At 37.9% G+C, this 10,892-nt stretch overlaps 2 protein-coding genes across 2 annotated transcripts in view; both read right to left on the reverse strand.

The window, feature by feature from the left end:
• Positions 1–1,488, reverse strand: part of LOC134659854 (uncharacterized) — a 50,136-nt gene extending 48,648 nt beyond the window's left edge. The window contains exon 1 of the mRNA XM_063515562.1: positions 1,346–1,488. The gene's annotated coding sequence lies outside the window, so the exon portion shown is untranslated. The remainder of the gene's footprint in view (positions 1–1,345) is intronic.
• Positions 1,321–9,079, reverse strand: LOC134659856 (uncharacterized). Its single transcript, XM_063515563.1, has 5 exons — positions 8,746–9,079; positions 7,095–7,733; positions 6,023–6,210; positions 2,261–2,391; positions 1,321–1,493 (listed from the first exon to the last, which is right to left on the reverse strand). The coding sequence occupies exons 1-5, from the start codon at positions 8,923–8,925 to the stop codon at positions 1,321–1,323; spliced, it is 1,311 nt and encodes a 436-aa protein (XP_063371633.1). The 5' UTR covers positions 8,926–9,079.
• Between the last annotated feature and the right edge of the window lie 1,813 nt (positions 9,080–10,892).

Here is a 10,892-nt window from a genome sequence, read left to right on the forward strand (position 1 = left end):
CCAAAGATCTTGTTGAGACGAATCAAACGAGCTCAAACACGAAGTGGTTTAATTGCATAGTTGACTGGTACCAGCTGCCACCTTCCAGCTCCATTATCAGACCCTGAGTGTCACCTAGTGCCAAAGATCTTGTTGAGACGAATCAAACGAGCCTAATCATGTTACTACATGGTTGATTGGTATCCGTGACCACCTTCATCATCATCATCAGGCTTCATCATCAGATGCTTAGTATCAGCTCGTTTCTAAACTTAAGATACAAATTAAAGGTTTTATTATATAGCTAAAATAGTTTCACTATACAACCTATACCATATGCAATGACGAAAAATGAAAATAAGCGAGTACCTAAGTAAGTACGTATAATTTCTTTCTAGTAATAATGACCTACATAAGTATGTATATTTGCACTGGATTTAGTACTTTCGTACCAAATAACATTTTTAGGACTTTGATATTAAAGTACAGTTAGTGTTGTTATGATTGATTTCAATGTGCTTCACGATCGGATCAAGAATGTTTAATCCATCATTGTAGTGCGACCGAGGGAAAATGCGGTGGAAGGGTTCGGCGACCTGAGATCGCGGGGCCTGCCGCAGCGCGTAAAATACCTAAACTCGCTCATCCCCGAAATGTAATAGCACTCTTAAATTTACTGCCATCTTTCGACACGGGAAATTTTTGCGTTGCACTCGGCAGTAGTTTGTTCATCCTTCGCGAAAATATTGAGACCGGGAAAATATTAAGCGATAAGCCCCATAATTTTCTGTACGCTAGGGGTTTAAAAAGTAGAATCTTGAGCATGACGAGGGTTTCAAGGCAGGAACAAAAACTTTATTTCTTTGTTAAGAGCCCATCGACATGCACACTAGTGCCACTGCTAAATACCCGTGATTATTTAAATTTAAGGAAAGATATTTAAAAAAGGCGGCTGCTACGTACTGTATCGTCTGTATCTTGTACCTTTTGAATAAATCAAACTATTTTCTATGTAGCTGGATTCGTCTATGAACTCAAAACAAAAACGGTCGTTATAACTTTGGACGCATAGATCGACGAATCCAGCAACAGAAAAACTAGTTTGATGTATTCAAGAGGTACTTTAATACAAGATACAGTACTTAGCGGCCCCTTTTTTTAAATATATTTCGTTAAATTTAAATAAGTTTGTGTGTGTGTACCTACTAACATTAGTTGTAAGATTAAATGTGTCACTAACGAAATTGATCCTTTGTTGGTCTTCAATAAATTTAATTTAATTTTAATTTTAAATAATCACGATTATTTAGCAGTGGCGCTAGTGTGCACGTTGCTGGGCTCTTAAATATCTGGAATCTTATCTAACCTGAGCAATGGAACTAAAACGCGCTCGCAGGCCCTCTCGCCTTGGCATCTGTGGAACAGTGTCCCACACAAATCCGCGGTGTTCCGTTTAGCCGAAGCCGCCACGCAAGACTCGAGGGCCGTGTCCCACCAGCCCGTGTTTGTGTCGTCTGAAAATATTCCACAGTCAATACAAAAACACTCGCACGTAAAGACGCTTATTCCACACAGGGGAAGGGAGCAATAGCACAGAATAAAATTAAATAATAGTAGACAAATATAAGTAAAGAAAGAGTGGTAACTCCATTACATCAGTTTTCTTACCAAAACGCGGTCTGTCTGTCCGACTTGAACTCACGGCCTTTAGATAGATACTCCAGCGCTCTGCCATCTGAGCCACCAAGACTTCATCCATCGCCAGCAAAACATTCCACCATATGGGTCAAGGGGGGTCTCTATTGTTTCCCAAATAGTTTTAAGCCATAATGTATTGTTTGCCCGAATTTTCGTTAGTCATAATTCATTTGTTTCAGAAACGCGTCACTTTTCAGGGTTGCCATAAAACAAACCTAACCTAACCTATCTATAGGATAACCCAACGAAAATCCTGAAATGTTAACGGTTTCAGTTTTATGACTAATGATAATATGACAAACAATACATTATGACTTAAAACTTTATGGGAAACAACGGGACCCCGTCAAGGGGACCCGAGCGACATCTACCGTAAGAGTGTTACACTTCTTCAAGTTCAAGTCTCACCCATGAGAGTAATTATTCAACTTCTAAATTTATTCCAAGCATCATTCGCAGACGTTTCTGCTTGTTAAAAGTAAAACATTTAACCTGTCAGATCCCAGTGGCTCCAATAGGAGTCGGAATTGTATGGATTTGAGAGGTCCTGGGAAACGAGGGGTTAAACAAAAGGTGGACTTACTGCCTGCAAGCGCGGCGATAGTCGGCAGCAAAGCGTCAGGCCGCACTGCAGCCGCCTCGAGCAGCGCGGGCCGCAGCTCCCTCAGCCGCGCCGGAAATAATGAGGATACTGACGCCTTCACTTCCGGTAACCTGCACACATCTCTGTATGTAGCAAATTCCTCTTGGCAACTATCTTATCGTCGCTATACTTACTCAACCTCATATCTAGGTTTAAAGAATTTTATTACTCATAAGAATATTACAATTCACTTACATGAGTTAACATTACGTTTTACGTTAAACTTGCTGTGCCCGCCCACCGCCTCCGTAAGGTTAGTACGTCTTTCGTCGGGAACTGTACACGTTTTTATAACAAAGTCCCTACTGACATAGCGAATTTACCACTTACCAAATTTAAGTCACACATTAAGCGCTCCTTGTTAAGTAAGGCGTACTACACTGTAAATGATTTTATACACGATAGAGATGCCTTTAAGCCTGTAGCTTGATTTCGATAGTATGATAAGAGTTCAATAAATATTGTTTTTTCATTGTAAATTAAATATGCTAGTGTCCAGTAGAATTGACACATGAGACAATCATGTTCTCGCTTGATTATATTGTTTAATTTAATTTTAGTTTTGGACACTTGGAGACCATATACATCTCTAAGTAATTATTTATTTTATTTTTAATGATTCTGACACTTGGAGACCTTTACATCCCTAAGTATTTATTCATTTTATTATTTTTATTTTATTGTACATACTTATATTTTTAATGATTCGGACACTTAGAGACCTTTACATCTCTAAGTCAATTTAGGCTAGTAATTATGTGAAACTATACCGTCTTTTATGTAACATACGAGCACAAAATGCTGTGTCTCACAGCTAAGTGTTATCACTATTTTAATATTAATATAGGCCGGTAGCTTGAACATGTCATGCTCGCTTAAAAGTCTTTGCTTACGGTGGCGTCGTTGATCGGGTCGCCACTTTCCCGAATGAAGGTTGAGGGAGGCGATGGCTGAGATACGCGTCGTACTCGTGAACGGGTGCTGTTTGTGGAGACGGGTCTGTTTAAGCTAACACGAATATATTTAGTAACTTTATTTTTTAATTTAATTGCAGTGAGACGCCTCATTCGGTTCTCGTATGTTTTTTTTTTTTCTCGTAATGTGTTAATCATACAGGATTGTGACTCTTGGAGACCCTATACATCTCTAAGGATAATTTGATAAACTATGTTATTTTTTAGTTCTGACACTTAGAGACATTTACACCTCTAAATAAGTTTAGATTTTTTTTCCATGTATCTGTTTTGTTTTTATTTTAATATTATTATTATAGTTTTTTTATGTAATTCGACATTAAGAGACCTTATACATCTCTAAGTAATTGTATTACGTTAGTTTGATTTGGTAGTTGTAGTTGTATTTAATAATTGTTGATGTATAATTATTATTATTTTGCTTTTATGTAAATTCAATGTTGACGTGTAAAAGTGCCCTTGTGGCCTATTTGCTGAATAAATGTTGAAGTTGAAGTTGAAGTTGAAATTACTTATACTAAGAAGTAAGAGTTAATTATCTTGACGAGTACATTTTTATTAGTTATATAATATTAATATTATTATGTGCAAATTTATTAAGTGTTTGCAAAATATAGACAAGAAAATATATATGTAGGTAGGTAGACATTTTTTATTATTTTGCCCGCAGCGACTTATCTGCAACAATCATTTGATGGAAATGTCGCTTTTCTTTCATTCGGAATACGGGTGTTTTTGTCATCAAATGAGTGTTGCAGATACGAGGTTGAGTAAGTATAGCGGCGTTATATTATATTATATTATTATATTGTTTAATACACTAGCAGCAGAAAGCTGATGCGTGTATATCACTGCACTTGTTTTTTTTAACGATTAATGTTCATTTTTTTGTTGTTTTAAGTGTTTGTCAAGTCTGTTTTTAAAACTGTTCACTGAAGGAGCACATATCACTGTTTCTGGTAACTTATTCCACTCGCGTACACAGAATAAGTAATAGTATTATCATACAGAACGGCCGCGCACCGCCCCGCCCCGACTCGCATTACCTCGCCCCGCGCTCGCCCCGCGACTGCAATCTGACAGACTTCTGGCGTGCTCTCAGTATAGCGACTCACCCACACACACACAATGACGCGAGTACAGACGTGCCATGCACACATATATACGCAAATCATTTTTGATATATGGCGTGTCCGCCCTGTGCTTATTTTATTTATGTTTATGTATAGGGAGCGTGCATGAACTGTAGGGGGCAGCACAGGAGCCGTCAGATTTTTGACGCGAGGAGTAAATGTGAAGTTTATGCTTCCGAGCCCACAAGATGGCAGAACCTACTATGCACAAGCAAGCGTACGAGAACGGTAGATGGCAGCACTTGCTTTGGCAATGTACATGTTTATGTTTCCGATTCAGGCCACAAGATGGCAGACCCGCCAACGCGCACGGTCCCTATATGTCCTGATATCATGAAATGTGTAGAAGTAATTTGAATATAGGTACTTATTTATAGGTCATATTTTTTGATAGTCTGTGCGGAAAGAGACGAGTAGTGAAATGTAGGGGAGCCCATACAATCTACAACTCTTCTCTTTCCGCACAAAGCCTAGCATGTTGATTTTATGTTTCGTAATGTTAATAATTTTTTCGTCAAAAGTTAACATTTGGTATGGGGCTAGTTTGGGCCCCGAGAAAGGCCTAGTTTCCCCTCTGGGTTGGAAGGTCAGATGACAGGCGGTTTCGTAAAAACTAGTGGCTGCGTCAATTTTTGGGATTAGTTGTTAACCTTTTCCACGCCGTGTCAAACACAAAAGCAAAAACGTCAAACGCCACATCATTGAAGTGTCAAAACTGAAGTTGAACTTTATGTATATGCACGTAGGTCGATGTTGCTCTGTGACATAGAGAAAAAAAACCGGCCAAGTGCGAGTCGGACTCGCGCACGGAGGGTTCCGCACCATCAACAAAAAATAGAGCAAAACAAGCAAAAAAAAGAAGCAAAAAAACGGTCACCCATCCAAGTACTGACCCCGCCCGACGTTGCTTAACTTAGGTCAAAAATCACGTTTGTTGTATGGGAGCCCCACTAAAATCTTTATTTTATTCTGTTTTTAGTATTTGTTGTTATAGCGGCAATAGAAATACATCATCTGTGAAAATTTCAACTGTCTAGCTATCACGGTTCGCGAGATATAGCCTGGTGACAGACGGACGGACGGACGGACGGACGGACAGCGGAGTCTTAGTTAGCGGTTAGCGGGTCCCGTTTTTACCCTTTGGGTTCCCCGTTCCCCTAAAAATACATAGATTGCTCACTCCATACATCAGTTTTAGTACCAAAAAGACTATTAGCATCTAGCATCGAGTAGCGGAACTATCAGTACTGCTACTTGACAATAGATGTAGCACCGACCGGAAAGTCTTATGTTGTTGAGATAAGACTTTCCGGTCGGTGCTACATCTATTGTCAAGTAGCAGTACTGATAGTTCCGCTACTCGATGCCAGATGTAGACACTGAAATTAATAGTCTAACTGATGTATGGAGTGAGCACTCTTGTCTTACTATATTTCTCTATGTCTGTGGTATGTGACCGATTAATCAGTCTTTGGCGTTGAACCTATGGTGCGGATATATCGGTCATTGGCGTCCAAAAGGTTAAGCGGACCCCAGGCTCCCATGAGCCGTGGCAAAAAGGCCGGGATAACGCGGGGAAGAGGAGAAATACTAACTGGAATGCCTCCTCGGGTAAGAAACTCAGGAGCTTCGTCCGTTGGTCGAGCGACGCGTCTTGCGAGCATACGACCCGCATCGCCCATTGCAGTGGGTTCGATTCCGACCCCGGTCCGAGGCACTGTAGGTTGGCTAGGAGACAGTGCTTTTGGACGAAGGTCGCGTGCTGTTCGTACGTCGGCCAGAGCTGTAAAAATAACAAATGTGCAATAAAATTTATTAGCATCGCGAAATAACTATTTAAAAAAAAACCCCTACGCTAATCACTAACTAATTTTAAACTATTTTATGCCAAAATGCCTTACATCATTTTGGAAAAGAGCTGATCTTCCAAGCTCTATATCTGCCATCTGAGCTACCAAGACCTTACCCAATACAGCGAATATTTCCACCATATAATGAACCTTAGGGAGGCCCTAGCGACATCTACCGTAAGAGCGTTACACTTCTCAAACGGCTACCGGAGTTCCAAGTCATATTGGAAATTGATCAGTAACGATGCGCTAACCCATACTAAAAAAACCGGCCAAGTGCGAATCGGACTCGCGTTCCAAGGGTTCCGTACATTAAGTCCGACTCACGCTTGACTGTACATTTCTAATAGGTTTTCCTGTCATCTATAGGTAAAGATCTCATCCTATAAGGGTTCCGTTTTTGAGGTACAGAACCCTAAAAATATTAATTTTGTTAGAAGTATAACTAGATGTCACTATGGCCTTGGCAAAGCACTGGGCTAGCGATTCAGTGGTCGTGGGTTCATGTCCCACCCAAGACAGTGAATTTGCCGACTTTTAATTTGTTTTTAAGCGTTTCTGCTTGATACAAAATTAATAAATTTGGCCAAGCAAATCTAGTCAGTAGAAAAAGGCGGCAAATTTGAAAATAGCGGGTTAGCATCACTACGTTTGAATTATTCGAAAATAACGATTCGTTTATATCTGTGTAACAGTTTTGTATATTTCATCGTTGTTCGATGTACATTGCTGCTTTTTGTTCGTTTCCTAGGGACACCATGCTTTAGTTCGCTTTACATTGCTACTGACACATCCAGCTTAACAGACTATATCTCACCTTATCCACCAATTCCAATACATTTCCATATCGTTGTTTTAAATTTTTCTTCACAGCCAACCTTATTATATCATTCAAAAGAACGCTACATTCCTTTACGCCATCTTCCAACAAGATAAAAGGTTTTTCAGTCAACACTTCAAAACACCCTTCAATAAAAAATGCTCCAAACGAAATACCATTTCTAGGCATCTCCCCTTTCAAAATGTTCTTGGCATCTTCTGTTGACAAAAACTTCAAGCTGACTGTCAGCGTGTCAGTAAAATATGACATTTCTTCATAGAAATATTCTTCTAATCTACCGGACGCGTATAACTTCGTCAAATATTTTGGCCATTTTGACATTTGCACTTTGACATCTGGTGATAGTTCGGTCATGTCAAATATGTCTGACATAATGTTGAAAGCTTGTATGTGTGAGTGATGTTCGGTTGTAAAAAGCTCATGTTCTATGGATTCGGTTATTTTTTTTATTGGCAGCGTATTCAGCCAGGTCTGAATGCTGGTGGTTATTGTCTTTGGTGTGTTTTTCCAGTGTTTCTTCAGCGATGTAAAACATAGTTTGATGTTTTTATGCAGTTCTTTGACTAATGCTGGTGTGAAGTTTATGATTATGTCTGATATAACTTGTATTGCTTCCTGGAAAAAACAGGTTACCTTTAAAACAATTTTTTCTACTCCAGCACTTAAATGTGTCAATTAAATGACTGACAGTGATATCTAAAGCAATGTCATTTGAATGCTTTGTCTATAGGCTCATAAGATGACTGCTAGCAGTCATCTTATGAGTATAATACAACTGCTTTATTTTTTTTAAAGATACAAGTTCCGATCATCTTGATTGAAAGAGGTATGTTTTCATTTACAATAATAACTCTTTTTTTTTTTAAATAATAACTCAATTTTTTTTAAATAATAACTCTTTTTTTTTAATAATAACTCTTTTTTTTAATAATAACTTTTTTTTTTTTTTTTTTTTTTTTTTTTTTTTTTTTTTTTTTTTTTTTTTTTTTTTTTTTGCTGCAGCTGTCATAGAAAAAGTAATGTATGCAACAGCTCATAATTGGTTCTTAAAATTCTCGGGTCTTTTTTTACAAAACTCGACTACGTCTCGTTTTGTAACTTCGACCCTTGAATTTAAGGACCCTTATTATATCACTGTTGCATAAACTACTATAATAGATTTGGCAATACTTTTTTTATGTCATAGAAGACAAGCAGACGAAGCGAGACGAAAAAAAATACATAGAGTGCTCACTCCATACATCAGTGTTGGTACCAAAAAGACTATTATTTTCATAGTCGACATCTAGCATCGAGTAGCGGAACTATCAGTACTGCTATACTTAACAATAGATGTTGCACCGACCCAAAAGTCTATGCTCAACAATTTTCAGCTAATAATATAACCGGATAGCCGGAAATCTATTTTCAACTCCTCTGCTTTAATATTAGTTGTAAAATGTTGTTCAATACAATTTTCGTGAGTCGCGACATACGAGACATGTAGCGGTACTGATAATTCCGCTACTCGATGCTAGATGTCAACTACGAAAATAATAGTTTTTGGTACCAAAACTGATGTATGGAGTGAGCACTCTATTCTTACTATATTTCTCTATGTTACAATGTATATTTATTTTGAACTCACCATATATTTCAGCTCCAAAATGCCTTCGGAATATTCCTCTAAAATTTTCAAAATCGTCTCCATTTTGAATGCGTCGTTTTGGTCGATTGTCAATCCCAGCAAACAATTTAATAAGATACAATCCTTCCTTCCTAAAATATTCCTTGACATGTCACTGTCAAAATCAAACGCACTCTTCATAACCGCCAACACATACAGCGTTCTGACATTGACATCATTTTTACTAATGTCAAAAACAACATGTAACAATTCCTCTAGTTTGACATCTCGTAAACTCTTGACAAATTCAACTGTCAGTTTCACAGTGTCTTTATAAATTTTGACGTCGTGTAAATTGCTTGTTGAATTTTTCAATACGTTATCCAAAAGGTTAAATATTGTTTTTCTTATTATTTCTTTGTCGAAAAGTTGTTTTTTGTCTATAAAAGCTTTTGACGCGGTTGTGAATATTGTTTTGGTCTCGCTTTCGTATGTTTTTGCTATGAGTGTGATAAGTTCGGGCAGCAGGGTTTTGCTTAGAGCGTGATTGTTTTCTAGCGACGTTAGTATTGTGTCTGCGATGTCGAGGCCGGCACGTCTAGTTGTGGCTAAAACATTATAAAAACAACATAACATTACATTATTAATCATAAATGTGATATAATGTATAAAATTAGGACTAGAGGGTTTATATTTTTTTTTGGGATTATTGTAAATTGAAATTTGTATGACATTGCAATGCCCTGCCAGGGCCCATATGACTCTGAATGTACCTAGTTATTAAGATCAAAAGCTTGTAACTTGTAATACAAGCGGATGTCACTTTTTGACAGCTTTTGTTAGAAAGGGACTTCCACTTGTATTACGAGTTACAAGCTTTTGAGAAACGGGCCCCTGCAACTACAAATACAAATAATTTATTGAGAAAAGTATAGTACAGTGGTTGCTCTTAAAGACTAAGAATTTATAAAGACAAGTGATTTACAAATGCCTGAACTAGGATTCCCTGTGTTTCAGGCAGCGAAGGACAATATTAACTATTTATTAATTATTCACTTAAACACTTAAACTACACTATGGTTGCAATAAATAAATGACTAAATGAACGTCGCAGAGAGAGAGAGAGAGAGAGAGAGAGAGAGAGAGGAGAGAGAGAGAGAGAGAGAGAGATGTACTTACATCATAGAGAAAAAAATACATAGATTGCTCACTCCATACATCAGTTTTAGTACCAAAAAGACTATTAGGATCTAGCATCGAGTAGCGGAACTATCAGTACTGCTACTTGACAATAGATGTAGCACCGACCGGAAAGTCTTATGCTGTTGAGATAAGTTTCCGGTCGGTGCTACATCTATTGTCAAGTAGCAGTACTGATAGTTCCTCTACTCGATGCTAGATGTAGACACTGAAATTAATAGTCTGAACTGATGTATGGAGTGAGCACTCTTGTCTTATTATATTTCTCTATGCTTACATTCAGAACTAGCTAGCATGACGGAGGCCCGCTCCGCGACCCTCTGCAACACGTATGGCTCCTCGCAGATGGTGGCTAGGGCTGCGGCCAGCAGCTTGCGAGCCCCACACGATTTACTGCTGCTTATATACTGGAAGTTGTAGAGAAATAACAATAAACTGATTTTTTATTTTTTTTTATTTGGGGCATCAACAGAAACAAAAAGCACATGATACATAGCACAATGAACAGAAAACAAAGCCAATGAAAGATGTCCACAATAATACAGCTATCATGCAATAACAAGTGGCAACAATATAAAAATCTTTAAGAAAAAGAAGGGAGGAAAAAAAAATACATTTTTGTTCTTGTAAAATGTAAATGAATATATAATACTTTATACCATAGAGAAATATAGTAAGACAAGAGTGCTCACTCCATACATCACTTTCACTATTAATTTCAGTGTCTACATCTAGCATCTAGTAGCGGAACTATCAGTACTGCTACTTGACAATAGATGTAGCACCGACCGGAAAGTCTTATCTCAACAGCATAAGACTTTCCGGTCGGTGCTACATCTATTGTCAAGTAGCAGTACTGATAGTTCCGCTACTCGATGCTAGATGCTAATAGTCTTTTTGGTACTAAAACTGATGTATGAAGTGAGCAATCTATGTATTTTTTTCTCTATATGCTTTATACATATATT

The sequence above is a fragment of the Cydia amplana genome, chromosome 25 (genome assembly GCF_948474715.1).
Source record: "Cydia amplana chromosome 25, ilCydAmpl1.1, whole genome shotgun sequence".
In the NCBI taxonomy this organism is placed as follows: Eukaryota; Metazoa; Arthropoda; class Insecta; order Lepidoptera; family Tortricidae; genus Cydia; species Cydia amplana.